General features: G+C 39.6%; 2 protein-coding genes across 2 annotated transcripts in view; both read left to right on the top strand.

Annotated features, from left to right (window-relative positions):
- The first annotated feature begins 98 nt into the window (after positions 1-98).
- tsnax (translin-associated factor X) lies at positions 99-6,779 on the top strand. The gene is made up of 6 exons (XM_062429895.1): positions 99-397; positions 1,574-1,663; positions 1,765-1,879; positions 2,158-2,288; positions 5,400-5,521; positions 6,228-6,779. The coding sequence occupies exons 1-6, from the start codon at positions 382-384 to the stop codon at positions 6,603-6,605; spliced, it is 852 nt and encodes a 283-aa protein (XP_062285879.1). The 5' UTR covers positions 99-381; the 3' UTR covers positions 6,606-6,779.
- Positions 6,780-10,390: 3,611 nt separating this feature from the next.
- The window catches only part of disc1 (DISC1 scaffold protein), a 50,147-nt gene continuing 43,080 nt past the window's right edge, over positions 10,391-17,457 (top strand). Inside the window, exons 1-2 of the mRNA XM_062429894.1 lie at positions 10,391-11,011; positions 15,428-16,377. Coding sequence (XP_062285878.1) covers positions 10,948-11,011; positions 15,428-16,377 — 1,014 coding nt within the window. The 5' untranslated portion in view covers positions 10,391-10,947. The remainder of the gene's footprint in view (positions 11,012-15,427; positions 16,378-17,457) is intronic.

Here is a 17,457-nt window from a genome sequence, read left to right as displayed (position 1 = left end):
GAAATTGTGAAAAGGCTTTAAAAATATAAATTCCCTCCTCTGCTGTGTAACTACGTATCCCAGAATGCACCGCTCTTCATTTCCGGCTACGCGTGTAAACAGCGCAAAAGCCCCGAGATGAACGAGTCCACGTGAATGCCTGCAATTAAAACACGTAAATACAATTTATTTGGCACAGTGGTGTCATTAGCATTTGTTTAGATAGTTTATCTTCGGTCAGAAATGATAACTTTTACGTGTAAGCTCAGCTGTTGTGTCTGGTTACCTCGATAATACCCGATAGCTGTAAAGCACGCTGCCTCGTTTTAGTTCAATTACATTTGATTTGCAGTATTACGGACTTTCTACTTCACTAAACCACTGAACTCCCACGCTGAAGGCATGAATAAGCGAGAAGGTAAATCCACGTGTTCATGTAAACTTGAATTGTTATTGTCTGCATTGTTTGAGAGACTGAAGTGTGATGAGAATTGATTCCTATGTTGATGTTTTAAGTGTTGGTCTGCTACACAAGTTCTTTAGTTTGCTGCTATTACAAGCGGTGAACCTGGCAAGGTAGCAGTAATGTATGCTTTTCCAAATATAATTCTTAGTAAGGCTACACAAGTTCTTTAGTTTGCTGCTACTACAAGTGGTGAACCTGGCAAGGTAGCAGTAATGTATGTTTTTCCAAATATAATTCTATGTAGGGCTGCAAATATTGGTTTTCATTGCTGATCAATCATCCTTATTATTTTGGATTAATCTAGCACTCATTTAGTCTATTAAGTATCAGAAAATAGTCATTTTCTACAATAAAAACTAGTAGAAGATTGTGTTAGAACATTTCTTCATTTGAGAACTAGCAAATATACACATTTGAGATGATACATTGATTATAAGAATTGTTTCAGATTTTTGTGGATTGACTTTCAGCTCTTCACACCTTCAAGGAATTCTCCAGCAATTTAGTAGTACGTTTCCATAAAAATGGGACATGTGAGAGACAGTGTTTTTAAAAAATGAGATGTGTCAGAATCAATGCAGCACAGTCCGAGATATCCTGACCCGTAATTATTAGTATGAATCATGCTCTAAAAATGCTGGATGCCAACCTTTCTTTAATGCAACCCAGTAGCGTCTTTCATAGACTCTGCCTGAAGAATATCCAAATCTTTCAAACTCCACACTTTCTATTAGTCAATGTTAATGTTAAAGTAGCTGTAAAAGACATTACTCAATTATTTTCTCAGGCTGAGGATTACTCCTCATGTCAAGTGATCTTCTTTTATTTATTTATTTTTTTTGGGGGGGGATTTTTTGCCTTTTATTGGACAGTTGATGACAGAGAGGCTGATGGGCAACAAGGGGAGAGGGAGAAAACTAGAAACGTTGCGGGTATATGGCATGCACTGTAACCACTCAACTACAATGGCGCTCCATGTCAAGTGATCTTCATGCATGTAATTAGTAGAGTGACCCTTAACTTTGACAAGGTGATTGGTGAAGAAATGAAGTGAAAAATGAAAGCAGCTGGATGAATTTGGCTTTGAAGAAACTGTAGCATCATCTGACCTTTTCTGTATCATAACAGCTGAAGGATGTGCGCGGAAAAACGCTGATGCAGCTCAGGACCGTGACTTGAGTGCCAATCCCTCCTCACCTATCGTTGCTGTCTTTAGAGGTAACTGCACTCTCAGCATTTTTTCACTTCCACTTTTCATTAAAAAGGATACTTATATGTTAAGACATCCATTTTCTGATGAACCTATATCTCTTTTAAAGTTTTCCAGCAGGAGCTTGACACCAAACACGACAAATATGAGCGTCTGGTTAAGATCAGTCGAGACGTCACCATTGAAAGCAAGAGGACGATTTTCCTTTTACATAGAGTGACCAAGTATGTATCATCTTCAATCTGTTCAGTTTAAATTTGAACATATACTAGATTCCTCACTTTAATTAGATTTAATACACAGTTTTTAGTTATTAACATGATATTAATAGATCTTTCACTCAATCTACAACAGTCTTCAGAAATAGCGTAACGGTGTAGAGGGGCTGCTGTGGAGTGAAATTAAGATTTTGTTTCAGACAAGATTTTCAAGTAATGTTTAGATATAAAGTCACTTGCATTATTTCCATTCCTAACTTTGTGTGTTTTCGTTGGATTGAAAGTGTTCAAGATCCAGAGGAAGTTGTGAATGAGGCAGATATCAAACTGGACGCAGTGAGGCAGAAAATTGGGCTAATTGCTGAAGAGCTGAGAGGAGAGGACATCTATCAGTTTCACAGAGCTTTCACTCCAGGTGAGTTTTCATACGCTCTTGCTGTTTAAGAAAGAAAAGAAGCAAAATTAAGGACTATATATTGTTACTTTCCATGACAATGCATGTAAAATGTAAATGTTTTAGGAATAATCATTTTACAAAGATACCATCAACATAAAAATAACTGATGGCAAATTGGGAATTTCAGAGACTGTATGATGTGTTGTTTGTTTTTGTTTTTTTACGTTGTTTTACATATCAGAAAAATTCTTCAGGTTTGCAGTTGATGGTGAATTTTAGACAAAAACAGGACACATCCACCACTGTAACTAACGCCACACATTTATCTACTCGGAGATTATCAACATGACTGCAAGACAAATGCGTATTATCTCCAGACACACAAAGTGATGAAAGAGCTCTAACCTATTTCCCTGCCTCACCTCTCACCTGTGATGTTTGATATTACTAAGCAGGGCACATTGATATGTAAAGCAAATATGTAATAATAATAATAATTATTATTATTATTACTATGCTTTAGCTCTATCTTCAAGCTTGTTTATTTCAATCTGGACCAAAGTTGTGGACTGACTTACTGTATAATTAGATGAACTATATCTTATATTGAATTAAAACAGCTTTCTGGTAAATAGACTGGTGACAGGTAGACATTTATTTAAGTATAATTATGAATTCCTGAATTCATCATTTCCTATATTATATAATTCAAGCCCTAGTAAAGAGTTCAAAGTTGATTCCACGCTTTCATGAGAAGTGATCTGTTACGTGCTGTTACCACCTCAATCTCCCTTTTTGTGCTTTAGATTGATTGTGAAGTTGCTGATTGTGTGAGAGCTTGACCTTGATGCATGCTTGGATATGATAGACACACCCTCTGATAAACTTGTTTTCCCACAAGCATCAATATCAGTTTTTGTTAGCGTAGCCAAAATGTCTGCAGAGTTTGGAGAAAAACATTACTGGGAGCGAGGGTGAGCTGTTATCTAGCAGCTGGGGAAGTCATTTTTAGATTGTGGTCACTCTGGAATCACTGCTGCATCCTCCGCGACGTGACCAGTGGCAGTTCCCACCAATTACACGTCTCTTCCTTTTTTTTCTTCCATTTTTATCGTCTTTATTAGACTGAGCTCACTGCACAGGCTCTCCAGCTGATCTTGGCAGTACGAGAAGTCTCTAAGCATGTGTAATGGGTCTGCTTTTTTTCATAGAAAGACCATTAGGTATATTTTGGGCTGAATCCGAACATAATTGCCACTGATAACAGGGCAGTGCAGCACTTTGATAAACTCTTTAGCTTGACCCTGCCTGCAGCTTTGAGACACTGCAAACACAAGTGCATTTTCCAGGGTTCACCTGCAGCTCAGTGAACTGCACTGTGGTCGAACATTAAGCCAAATTAATCTGCTGCCATGCATACATATTTGTTGAATGTTAATGAAGGTTATTTAGCATTCTCTATTCAGTATTCTGGATGCATTAATGTGGGGAGTATCGTTATGCAACATTAATTGTATAATAGTTCTCCAAGCATGCAGTCAGGCTTTGAATTGTTACTATACACACGCTTGGTCCTCGACTTTTCCCGAGTACTGCACTGGGAATATTTTCAAATTTGGAGCTGGATTTTCCCTGAGTCATTGTTTAGATATTATCTAACTTGTTTTTGGTTTTCGTGTCTCAGTTACCAAAGGTAACACTGCCTCTGCTGCTGCCTCAGAGTATATAACATGAGCAGCTCCTGGCACTTAACTCAGGAACTGAACTCCTCCTGCCAGCCTCAAAGCCTATGTAACCTTTTCATGTCATATCCTGTTCGCCTTAGACTGTGCTGTATTCACTTAAACTGGCAATGTTTAGATGTTCGTAGTGGTTTTTGTTGAGCAAGGTTATGAAAAATGTGTCAAATAAAGGCTGGGGGAGCTGAGCTTAAAATATATGACTATTACTATTTACTAGATGAGAGTAGGGTATTTATTTAATACATTCATATTGGTAAATAATAAAAGGCAAAAGATTAAAGGTCAAACTAAATATACAGGATAAGGGGTTGACAGCACCTCTGCAATTTAACAAAAACCTATAAACTAACTAAACTCTAAATGAAAAGGGCAAAACGTCTCAAAGGTTTCATAACTCTGTCTCTGTGAATGTGCCCAATAACTCGTACCAGATGACATAATTCTTTCCAAGAACCATACTGGAAAAATTATTAAGAAATTACAGTCCTGTAAACGAAGCGTTATCCTTTTTTAAAAATGTTTTATTCCACCATGAATATCTAACTGCTTTTTCAAAGCCCTTTCTACATTTAATAGTGGTAGAAAATGACTGGATCCTTTAATGGTGATTTTCATATACAGAGTCTAGAAATATTGGAATCAGCCTAAAATATTTTATTGGAAAATAAGCAGAATTGGCTAAAACCATAGCCAGATTCCCTGAAAAACTACACAGAATGTGACCTCAGTGTCATAAATGGCTACTGTCTATTGTGTTAAAAGGGCTTTAAATGTAGCCACATTTTCTGCTTCCTCATGCAATTTTTGAAAATCATACTGAAGTCCTGGAAGAACATTTTACAAAGCTGTGATATTGCATCTCAGTAATCTGGCTCCTGCACTGAGTACATAGCGGCTGCATGGACTGTTGGGTTCGGCTCATGCAAGCACCGCTGCAACTGGACTAAAAAACCAAATAAGAGCAGTGAAAGTCAAGGGGAGATGAACCACATCCTACTCAGCTACAGTAGAGGGAGATAGGAGGCCCTTTGAAGTTCAATTGCCGCTCCAAAAGTAAACTTCAGACACAAAGTCTTCCGTCCTGTCATTATTTGATTGTTGTTTACACAGGACCAGAAAACAAATGAGGGGTCATCTCAGCCTGCCGCAAAAAATGGCCGCTGTTGTTCAATCAAAAGACGGCAGCAGGAAACACGTTTTATTCGAATCATTATCTCCATCTGCGATCTATACTTTGCAGATACCGTGTGGTGTTTATACACACTCTACGTGCGACGCTCAACTTGATACATAACTGAGCTTGTTCAACAGCTGCAGCAGGGAAGGAAATATTTGGTTGTTGCAATAATTACCGCCCGTGCTTAATGCATCCGATGTCATGCATTAGGGATCCAGGAGTACGTGGAGGCCGTGTCTTTCCAGCACTACATCCGCCACCGCTGCCTCATCAGCCTGGAGGAGATCAACGCCAGACTGGTATTCATGAAAGCTGAGAAGGAAGAGCCCAAGGTAAATTTTAAAGAAGAACCCACCCATCATGCACGGTTTGTTTTGTCATCTGACACAGAAAAACAATTTTAACATGTTAAAAAAGGAATGGTTTGACATTTTGGGGGAAATGCACACATGTTCTGTCACTACCACTCATGTGTGCATGTTGAATAAGAGGCTAGAACCAGCAGAAACTTAGCATATAAACTTATAAAATGGTATCTATAAAATATACCACCTGAAATGAGTATTATACATAGTGTGTTTATTTCACAGTATTTCCTGTCAAAGCAAATGTTGATGGCACAAAAAGGCACCGCTGTGGTGTTCTCTGTTCCGCACTTATAAGCATTATGTATCATTATGTAATTTCATCCTCTCTGCCTGATTTGTTCAAAGATGATGGTTGCCTGCTGGTGGTGCAGACAAAATTGTTTGACCCTCAATGTTTTGTGGTAAAATCACCAACTTGCTTGAGGAAAAACTGGATTTGGCTTATTTTCTGTCTGTGAGCTTCTAGTGGAGGCGCAGCTATACAACATCACAATCACATCTCTTAAATATTGCTTTAAGCATCAGTCTTGTGTGTAGAGCTTAATGGTATAAGAACATATGTGCACATCTTGTCTAAAAGTGTCAAAACCGTTTGTTAACAGTTTAAATTGATGCTCACTCAACACATTTGTTGACATTATTTCAAATCTTGTGTTTTGTGTTGTCTCAGGGCTCAGCTGTAGCCCTGGCGGTGGGAGCTCAGGTTCTTACCTTCCAGGTGACGCCCGCAGACTACTTGCTTGGCGTGGCTGACCTGACCGGGGAACTGATGCGGATGTGCATTAGCAGCGTGGGTAACGGCGACATCGACACGCCCTTCAAGCTGAGCCAATTCCTCAGGCAAATCCACGACGGTTTCTCCTACATCGGGAACACGGGCCCTTACGAGGTGTCCAAGAAGCTGCACACGCTGCGACAGAGCCTGGGCAAAGTGGAGGACGCCTGCTACGCCCTGCGCGTTCGAGGCTCGGAGATCCCCAAACACATGCTGGCCGACGTGTTCTCCAGCAGAAACACGCTCATTGACACCGAGGACGGTGTGGTGTAAGTCCTGTTCAGCCTTAACAGCACTGTTTCTGTTATCCATGGCGTCATTGTCTCTAGTTTTGCTCCAGGTTCATATTTCTATGTATTCTTAATGGGATTTTACTGATGTTTGACAGGTTTCGTGACGTGCTTGTTAATTTTGTTATTATTATTACAATAAAAACAATAGACAATAGTTTTTTTTTTCCCTTGATAATGATCTGATGACTTCAGTTGTTTTGCATGAATAAAGGTTCTGTGCCAAGTATGCTATGCTCTCCCCGTCTTTAAGCTGCTTTGATAATGTGTGTTTATTTTATTTTTCTCTCTGCCCTCCCCTTCCTCTATCATACACAGATAATCTAAGGTAAAACCATTGGTTGCCTCTGTGGAGGAGGATCATGTGACCTTTGTACATTGTACGTGCCTATTCTGACAGGCCCCCCCTGGCACACACACACACACACACACACACACACACACACACACACACACACACACACACACACACACACACACACACAAACAATCCCTTGCCTACTCATTCTACCCTCTTTAAACAATCCTTGCCAGCCTGCTGTGATATGAATTCATAATAATGTTTGGAGCAAGCTGAGGAAAATTCCTGGCAGAGACCTGACACCACTCTGCTGATGGTGTCAATTATTATCATCCAGATGAATGTTGAAGGCAGCGAGAAACAACTTAGCAGTAAAGACTATATTAACTATTATCAATGACAGTAGACCTTTTTCATGTTTTGAAAAACACAATTCTATCGTCAGATTTAATGTCAGAGAAAGCTTCACTTGTGAGTCTGATTATTCCAGCCACAACAACACTGATTCTTTTGACATATTTCCAGTTTCCAACCAGCAGCGTTACGCTTCATGAGCTGTAGTTGCACATCTCTGAAAACAAACAGCGCTTCAACATAAGCTGTTTATAAATGAGGTATCAGGTATGCTGCTGGCTGGTAGTTTTGTAGTTATCCACAAATAGATAATCTTATATATCTTGGTGTTCTTTAGACCATGAGTTGAAGGCTGTCAATGTTGTTAAAGGGTGCCATCTGCTGTACAATATTAGTACTACATAAAGACAATGCAGCATATGATCTGAATTTGATCAAATACAATACAGAAAATTATGATTATATATATGTCCGAACTTTACTGTTATTTTCTGGCTTTTGCATATGTGAAATTTGATTCCTTCAGCTTTGTTTTAGGGTTTTTAAATTTGGTTCCAGGAGTTGAAGAGAAAGAAAAACATGTTTTTGCTGGCTGTGCTCTTTGTGTGAACTAATCAATCAATCAGTCAATCAATCAACCAAATCAAATGAAATTGGGTGAAATCACATTCTGGTTAGGGTTATTGAAAGTGTATGTTGCAAAACTACTGAGGATCTTAGAATTTACTCAGGATCCATGTTTATGTCAAAGAAAACTCAAAAGGCGTCACTTTCTGTGTGTCAGCAGAGAGCTCTCAGTGTCTTTAACACAGACTGAATGTAAACAGTCAAACACAGGAGGAAGGAGCTGCAACATAGACATGTGGACACCTGAATAAAGGTAAAGATAAAGGTACTTTATTTGTCACACATACAGTTTTACAACAAAACTCAGTCTCTGCATTTCACCTCTAAGTACTAGGAGCAGTGGGCAGCCTTTGTACAGTGCCTGGGAACCAATGCTCCTTTGAAATACATTCAATAAAAGAAAACCAAAACTGACAGTCACTATTTGCACAATTTAAACAAAAAACACTATTAAAATCTATTAAAAAGTAACTAAAAGAGCAGCCGGCAAAGCTAAACCCTAAACTCAAATATGTTTGACGCCTGACATCTAGTGGTGAAAGCAGGGTACTGAAGTGAAGTTAATGCCTGCTGTTACTGTAGTTTATCACTGGTGCCAGCTCTAAACAGTACATTAATTTTTAATGACAGCTGCTCTCCCAGTAAACATCTCTTCCATTTGAGTTGGTGATAATGGAGGCTGGTAGCAGCAGAGAGAGACAGGGTGGGCAAACCTGAGGTGTAGGGTGAGGTGTACATTTCAGTGTTACTAGTCATCAGTTCCCAAACCTTCACTGTCATGTCTCCATGTGCAGGCCTACAAATTTAACACTGAATTCATCAAGATATACTTCTTGATATTTTGGAATTGGGCGGCATGTTTGCTTGATCAGTATCACCTGGTTTGTTTTCCTGTCTGTGCCGTTCTGACATCAAACATGCTCTATTATTCCCAAATGAATCAGATTTTCCATGAGAGAAATGTTGACTCGCCATAGCCGTAAAAGTACAGGTGGAGCTAATAACCTTGATGCTATCTCCCTTCAGTAATTAGTGCAATGCAAAACAGCAGTTAATTATAGGATTAGATACACTTGAATGTGACAGGTCAGAAGGTATTTTCAACAGAAGTTAAACACATGCTGTCATGTGTGCTGCTGTTTGAAAATCACTGGATTCACTTAGCTTTTTATTTTTGTATTGTATTTGTTATTTTGTTAAGTGAATAAATAATAGTTGTGAGTATTTCAGTTTTTTCACGTGAAATGACACAGTTACAGTCATACAGAAATAGTCCAATAACAGAGATTTGGTGCATTATCAGCATCTTCCATTAGCTTTACTCTCATTGTTGCCGAAAGTCCTTTTGATGCCACACTTCACTTCACATCAGAGAATGAGGATAGATAAAGTAACATCAAGTAAAGAAATGCTAAACAATATTACAACAAGTAATTTAAACTCATTTTAACTTGAAATTTGAGACATTTGATTTAATTTAAAATTGTTAGGGGTGATATTGTAGGTCAGAGTGAAATGCCTCTGCTTGAAGCCACAAATGATTAAGCATAAGGAAACTGTGTGTGGTCATGAGTTGTTGTCCAGTAATCAGACAGTTAGCTGATTTGTTTGCCAAAGCACGCTAAGTGCTTCTAATCTTTAATACTGGGCAGGTGATCAATGGATTTCACCCTGCTGCTCCGCTGGCCTGACTGTGACACTGCTGTTGTTGTTGTTGTTGTTGTTGTGACGGGTGAACTGAGCCTTTCATGACTGTGTCTTGTCTGTCAGTCTGCAGCACAGCCAAGCTGATGAAAAGAGCATTTGGATGTGTTGTGAAGAGGATGAATAGACTTTGCTTTATGTGGGGTCTCTATAGTTTTTTTTCTCCTCATGCATTCCTTCACCACAGAAACAAAGACACACTTTTGTGTGTACACCAACAACATTATTTGTGCATTCAAATAATCATTGGAATTATATTCAATGGCCACATTGTGCTATGTGCCAACAGCTGCCTGATCAACAATGCAGGGACATACAGTATGTGTTTTCATAAATTATGTTGAATGATATGATTTAGAAAACAACTAATAAAACGTAACGAGAAATAGTCATTTTATTAAAACTGTTTTTATTATAGTTGCCTTAGTGAAGCATAAAATACCAATAAAATGATCATATATTATAATTCTTTTAATTTATTTTTTGTGTAATGTAGATTTAATCTTATTGGAAAAGCCCTAGAAGTAACATATGCACTCTTTTTGCGCACAGTAAGTACTGCTATAATAATAACAATAATAATAATAATGTTATTACTACATCTAATTGTGCATGTGCTACTACAAATCTCTTTTGAATGACTTTAAAGGAGTTGAAGTCAATCAGACAGCTCGCCATCCTTCACCCCCAGTCACTGCACTCACAATGCTCCTAAAATAAAGCATACGAACAGTGATGTGTCCGCTGCAGGCTTCCTAGACTGCCTGCTGAGGGTTTTGAGGCGGTCTGAAGAAGTCTGGAGTCAAATTCCTGAACACGTAGGAGCTCCTCACGTTGCTCCAACACGACTCACGACGCAGGGGCGCAGCGAATAACGGATTACTTATCAACTGATCGATGAGACAGTTTATAGACAAAGCTTTACCTCGGCTGTTACTTCTGTCATTACAGCACATCATCGGATATTTTTTCCATTCCCCTCCTCTAATAGAAATCTGAACATATTTTCTTTTCAGACCGCCTGTTTATGCGCAACTGAAACCACTTGTTTGCCGCAGAAGAGAAATATAAGAATCTGATTCACACGGATCAATACTTGTATATCAGGAGATGTTTATTATGGACTAATGAGAGCCCATAAAAGCCGATTTTACACGTTCTTCCAAAGTCGGGGGGGGGGGGGGGGGAAATAACAGCCTGGCTTCACTTTTCCACAACGGAAATGAGATCAGTCCGATTGCTTGGCTCCACTTCTTGTAAAACATGGTCGATGTAAGTTCATGTACCGGGATCTGATAGTGTTTGACTTGTGGCCGTTGAGCTTGTTATTAATGGAAAGATGTTTGCTGGACTGATGGGATGTCACAGCAACTCTCTGCTTCACCGCTGTGAAGTCACGGAAGGTAAAGTATAATGTACTTTTTATTTTTTACCGTGGCTTAATATTTATCAAGCAGCAGTGAACAGTAAATGTTATAGTGATCATAGTGGTTGTTTGAATTTCTATCTGGAGCTTCACTTAACTTTAAAATAGCCTGATAAAAAAAAGTAAGCATGTGGTGTCGAGGGATGTGAAAGACCTGCAAGCCAACATGCAGATATGCCTTTGTGATAGTGTCAATGAAATTCAGTTGGTTCTTCACACCTACATTAGCTCACAATATCTGCTATATGAGAGTGGTTTGTGATTTGTGTGTGAGGAAACACAGTCATACAGGTCAGACAGTTCAAGCCTCCCTACCAGTCAGCCTCTTGCATGAGTGATGGGTGATGAAATGACTTAAATTCCTCCTTCATTTTAATATGTAGACAATATGGAGACAACAGTTAAGCTGTGTTAAGCTTATCTTGTCTATCTTGCATAACTTGAATATTTTGCATGCAGACCTGTCTGTAATATATCTCTGTTCAGATAGGATGCCTTTTATTACTTTCCATTAAATTCAGGTCATCATAATACACCCTATAACCAAGTGACTGCCTCAGTGTTTGATTAGTTTCTTTTGGTTTGAATTTCCCAGGAAGTCAGAGGGTGTGACATATACTTATAGTACTTATGAGAACAAATATTCTTATCAAACAGGTAACCCATAGTTGATAACATGCACAAAGGTACAATTGCTGTATACTGTATATATAACTATTGTGAACACTTGGCAGCTGGAAAGATTAATGTATTATCTGCTGAGTGTATTGAATCTGTGTGACAAATCCGTTACACTTTACTTTAAGCCCCCCCCAATTAAGCATTTACACGCAGTATATTCACAGCTGAAGTGTAGATGTTAGCAGATATAAACTGACTCCTCCTGTGGGCATTCATTAGTAGAGTATGAACAGAAAACTAATGACACTACAGCAAAACACAGTTAAAATATGTCTTCAGAGGAGATGTTATAATTGTTAACAAATAAAGTACATTCATAAACACCTTAAAATGTCCTTATATCTGCTTATCACAACTATACTACAACTAATGTGTCAACAGTTATCAGTATTTTTAAAGTTACACATTCACTTACTTTCACACATTGTTAACATTTCAAATAAATCAATCTCTGCAAGGTTTTTTTTTACTAGATGATGTCATTTGAAGTGATTTGAATGCTTGCTTGTTCCATACTATCCATGTGGTGAGGTTGTGTTGTGTATGCTTCTTTAGTCTTTTGTCTCTTACTTGTGAACCTCCACCACAGTAACTCAGACATAGTCAAATGGTTTATGATCCTCATGTGACCATACAGGAAGTGTGGAGCTTTTTTTTTTTATTATAAACGTCTCACCACTCTCCAGAGGACAGCAGAGATGCAATTGTAGGCTATCATTTCTTATAATCATGATGGATTTCTGTCCATATAGATTGATAGTTTGAGAGGCAGATAACCTTTTATTGTATTTATGGTCAAAAGGAAAGGAGAACCCCTCTTTAACACTCATCGCTGACTTTCACTTCCCCAATTCTGCTTTTGTGGTGAGTCACATGTGGTGAGATGATGCACATCTGTGGAGCAGTGCTGCTTCTCAGGATGCTGCTGACATGCAGATCTGCTGATGTGTGTGTGTGTGTGTGTGTGTGTGTGTGTGTGTGTGTCTGAGGGTGCTGAGCTTGTTCCTCAAACGTTTGTGTTTTTATGAGATCCTCTGCATTCCTCTCCTCTTTGGTCGAAGCACTTTCAGCAACCAATGGGATGTAGTGTTTAACCCAAATGGCTCTGAGGAGGGCCTCTTTAATCTCCATAGGTAAATAAGCTTGCCTTGTCTGGTTGAAGCACTACGTTTTCCCAGACCCCAGCGCTGTTGAGCGCTACAAGAGTTTGTGTTTTGTTCAGATTTTCCTTAACATCAGCAACAAGTTGTAAAGAGGCGGCTGCTATTGTTGAAGTGCTTATGGTTGGGTCTCCTTTTCCTTATTTGCCGTTTCTGCCGGAATTCCTGACAAACTATTTTAGCACAAAGCCTGGCAGGAAACAGCAAATGACATACCTCTGAAAGGCTTCAGTGATGAAGTAGAGGCCCCCAACACACACACACACATAGGCACTCACAATGAGCCCCGAGGCATTTCCTTCCCCTTTACTGAGAAGAGCTGTCTTTGTGTAATCGAAGCATGGCGAGGATACAGTAACACTATCAACCAGTCCCTCTCTTTCAGCTCTTTGACTCTGTGGAGTGCTCTCTATCTATATTATATCTTGACCATACCAGATGGTGAACGGTGTGCGGTTGTATTTGGTACCTACAGACAGTGTTGGGTTTCCTAAATTGGTTACGGAACAGTGGCCATGTCTGCAAAGAAACGTTAATGGAGCTGTATGTAACCTGAGCTTTAGTGCGGTGGTCCCAGTGGACAGAGGGTCGTCATACATGGACAGTCTTGGTACAATGGTAACACCCCTGTGTTACTCTCACTCCAAACCCTGCTAATATCCCAAATCTCCCTTAAGTGCTGTCTTTTTGTCTCTCTTCCTCTCCGGTCACATGGGATGGTTAAGGAGTGACATCACTGGAGGTCACGGGGGGTTGAGCAGTGGGCTGTGGTCGCTTTGTAGCGGTCATGGTTTGTTTGATGCCCTACATTCCTTTTTTGACATACAAACACAAAAATTGAATGATGGCCTCCTGTTGCACAAAATAATTAAAACTGACTTAAACTTAAAAATTGATATCAGTGTAATATCATGTTCTGAGCATGTACAAACACAAAGTCTAAAACTGTTTGTGTCGTTTCAGTTTTTTTAAGTGGTTTTACAATGACAGTAGTATGAATGCTCCCACTGTTTCCAGCACAAAAGTCTATGTGTCAGTGTGTCGCTGTGTGTCTCTAGTGTGTGTGTGAGTGGGAAGAGAAAGTTGAGAGCCAGAAGTGAAAGAGAGAGCAGCGCAGCTGGACACAAAGGGGCTGTTGATTCCCCACATTTCAGCCTGTCTCCTTCACTGGATCCTACACATTACATGTATTAATGGTGTGGAACTGCAGCAGGTGTCAGCTCTGAACACAAACCAGTCTTTATCATCCTCTTCCTCTTTCAGACCAAAACACTGACGTTTTAAAATGTATCTTTATGTTTGTCTGCAGCAGTTCTCAAATTATTTCTGTCATGACCCCCAACCCCATTAAAACCTATTCAGTTGTATTCATCTATTAATATTATTGGGGCAATTAGTAACATAATCAAGAACACAAACTACACATTTTACTACTCATTTTTAGACAAAAGGCATTTACACTGATGTAACTGTAGACCTGAGAGCAAGATAACATTAAAGCTGCACTAATCAATATTTTTATTTAAGCAATGGGTCAAATAAATACATAGGATGTAAAAAGTTGTTACTCGTAGTGACAAACGCACAGAGAATAATCACTTGACTCTGCTGAAGGCTACCCCTCAGTTCTACAGGGCATTTTAGTGTCCTTCAGCCCATTATTTTGGATTAACAGCTGCAACTTGACTGTTTTGGTTCACTCTCACAGCTCCCATGAACATTGTTTCTAGCTATACTGTAGCAAGTAACTTTTTTCAGCCAGCTGTTGAACATGGTGATGCATGCAGCAGCTAAAGAGCCAGACCTTTCTTTCAGAAGTTACAAAAAACGGAGCCAGTGACCTGAAAACACAATGCCAAATAAATACTAATGTAGCTCCCCCATAACAACTTCATAAGATGATAAAAACACTAGCTTCTATGGTCTACAGGAGAGATACCACAGCTTGAGAACCATTGCTGCAGCACTATTAGTTTGTTATCAAAAATAAGCAGATTCAAATGTAACTTTAGAAAATATAATGTACTCCACTCTTATACTGAGCAAGTCCCCAGAAACAGCACTGGGCTGTAAAGCTAATTTGACAAAGAGGACATACCGTGTAATTATAGCTTAAGGGTTCATCACATGGTGCAAACTGGCCCAAAATGCATTTTTCAATCTTTGGAAAAGGAGCGCCTGTAAAACTGTTTAATACATCTGTAACACTGAGAGGCGTGTCTTTGCTCAATATGACTATGTGGCTTTGGTATTTCCCAACAGCTGGAGCAGAACCATGGGAAATGTCACACAGCCGCCAAAGTTGTTTTTCATTCAGTTAGCAAAACTGGGATTAAGGGCAGAGTTGTGGACCCAAATGAAAGTCAATTTGGTCTTGAATACTAACAATAAGATGTTGTACATTCTCATGTAATTGCCACATTTAGCACCACATTGTCCTGTTACTGTATTCTCCATGACTGCATAGTTAATCCTGCCAACTCTATGAGCTCACTGTTTATCTTCCTCATGACCGTGTCGTCCAGCTTAATAGTTAATCTCTGCATCGACAGGTGGCATAGCATCAGGGACAGCTGGCAGCACCAACCGTAAGAGGCTCCACCGCAGGCCAGGGTACATGAGAGGAGAGCAGTCTAGACTACAGAGCACTAATCATGGGCTGGAAGAGGAGGAAGAGGAGGAAGAGCAGGAGCAAGGGAGGACGCCCTGCACTAGGAATGGAAAACCTGGACGTCACACTGAAATCACTGAGGCACCTAATGCTCAGAGGAAGAGTCTAAAGCCTGCTGTCAAAATGTCTGTAATGAATCAGCAAAAGTCTGATAGACCCACATGTAGCTCCTGTCAGAGTAAGAACTTTCTCTGCTCTGTTAATCATCATCTTCACCCTGTGGACTGCAGAGCTGTAAATGGTACATGCAGCCATCACTTCTCACTGCCACAGACTGAACCCAGATTAAGCCCAAGCCCAGCACCCAAGCTTTCACCTCAGTCCAGGCTGAATTCCTCAGCAGACTCTTTCAACTCCAGCTTCAGTTTCATCCAACAATCTCTCAACTCCAGCCAGAGGACTGAAACCACTGCCACACCATCACAGGAACCAGAACCACTTAATCAGTCAACTAAAGCACCTAGTACACCTCATAGAAAACCAGCAACCCTGTCTCTTGAGCAGTCAGTCTCAAAGCAGTCAACTCCTGTCCAGCCACCGCCCTCCTCTGTCTTGGGCAGCCAGGCAGAGAGAGAAGAGCCGTCATTAGGCGGGAGGTTTTGGCGGGAATGTCTGTGGGGTGGCAGGGAGGGAACATCTGATCTGCCCGATTGCGACTCTCTGGATCTCACATCCTCACTGTCAGTGGACTCAGACACCGCCTCTGCTTCCTCTGTCACCTCTGGCTACGAGAGTGCCACGCCTGCTTCGGAACAAGGCTGGGACAATCTGGTGAAGAAGTATGAGGGCGTGCTGCAAGACTGCCTCCAAAACAACCGAACTCACACCAAGGTGGGCATGATTGATTTAAGATATGAGTATGATTTGCAGGGTTGAAGTCAAAACAGCCTTTATTGGGTTTAAGTTGATTCTTGAACTGGTTAAGACTGAGACCAAACTAGTTTTGAAGATAAGCACATTTTTTAACTTGTCAAAAGTTAGATTTATGTCACTGTTATGTCTGTAAGATAGATATAAAGCTGGGGTTCCTAGCTGCTTGACGTAGTTAAGAGTAAGTGTGAAAAAAGAGGGAACCATCTAAGCCCTGCTCTGTCCAAAACTAACAAAATCCACTTAACCACACCCCTGAAGCTCAATCATTAACTTGTCATATCTTGTGCACAAAAAATGAGATAAAAATGAAACATTGTGGTTTTATGGGAGTTTCTGAGCTGGACTATTTATAGTTTCCCCTGTTTTCAGTCTTTACGCTAGGCTAAGCTAACTGACTGATGGCTGTAGCTTTATATTTACTCTACAGACATCAATCTTCACGCCTACTCTTGATATAAAAGTCAATTTCCCAAAATGTTAAACTGTTCCTTTAAGACCAAGACAAAACTACGAAATAAACCGTATGCATATGGTTTATACATTTAAAATAATTAATAATGATTATATAATAATAATGATTATTTAAACTACTGAGTCATGAAAGATCATTATTGATTCAACATCCAACGCAATTCCAATTACTTCCAATTACTTTGTTTCCAAACTGTTTTTCTGTTTTTCAAAGAGTGAGTTTTACCAACTCAAGTAATTTAATTTCAATATTGTTTTAGGCCTGAAGTGGTAAACCCACCCTATATTTGTTCAAATTTTTCATTCAACTCATGATACCTCAGATTAATTTTGTGACCCTTTTGGGGCCATGACCCTAGGTTGGCAACCAATGCTCAAATGCGTAAGAGTTTACTTACCAAACAGAGGTGAAATCTCTGTAAAATTGTTTGTAATAAATAAATGTTAGCCTGTGGTGAAAATGTAACTTTATCAATATATCCTCTGGCTGATTAGTTTTCTTTCATGTGATACAGTCTGAGCAGTAAAACGTAATAATGACTGTTTTAAACTTCATCCCCAAATCCT

This window comes from Scomber scombrus, chromosome 12, assembly GCF_963691925.1.
Source record: "Scomber scombrus chromosome 12, fScoSco1.1, whole genome shotgun sequence".
NCBI classification, from domain to species: domain Eukaryota; kingdom Metazoa; phylum Chordata; class Actinopteri; order Scombriformes; family Scombridae; genus Scomber; species Scomber scombrus.
This window is presented reverse-complemented; position numbering and strand designations above follow the sequence as displayed.

Bases quoted from the DNA above. Each gene is read 5' to 3' on its own strand.
- tsnax (XM_062429895.1), top strand. The intron at 2,289-5,399 runs GTGAGTTTTCAT...GTCATGCATTAG, and splicing joins TCACAGAGCTTTCACTCCAG to GGATCCAGGAGTACGTGGAG. The intron at 5,522-6,227 runs GTAAATTTTAAA...GTGTTGTCTCAG, and splicing joins CTGAGAAGGAAGAGCCCAAG to GGCTCAGCTGTAGCCCTGGC.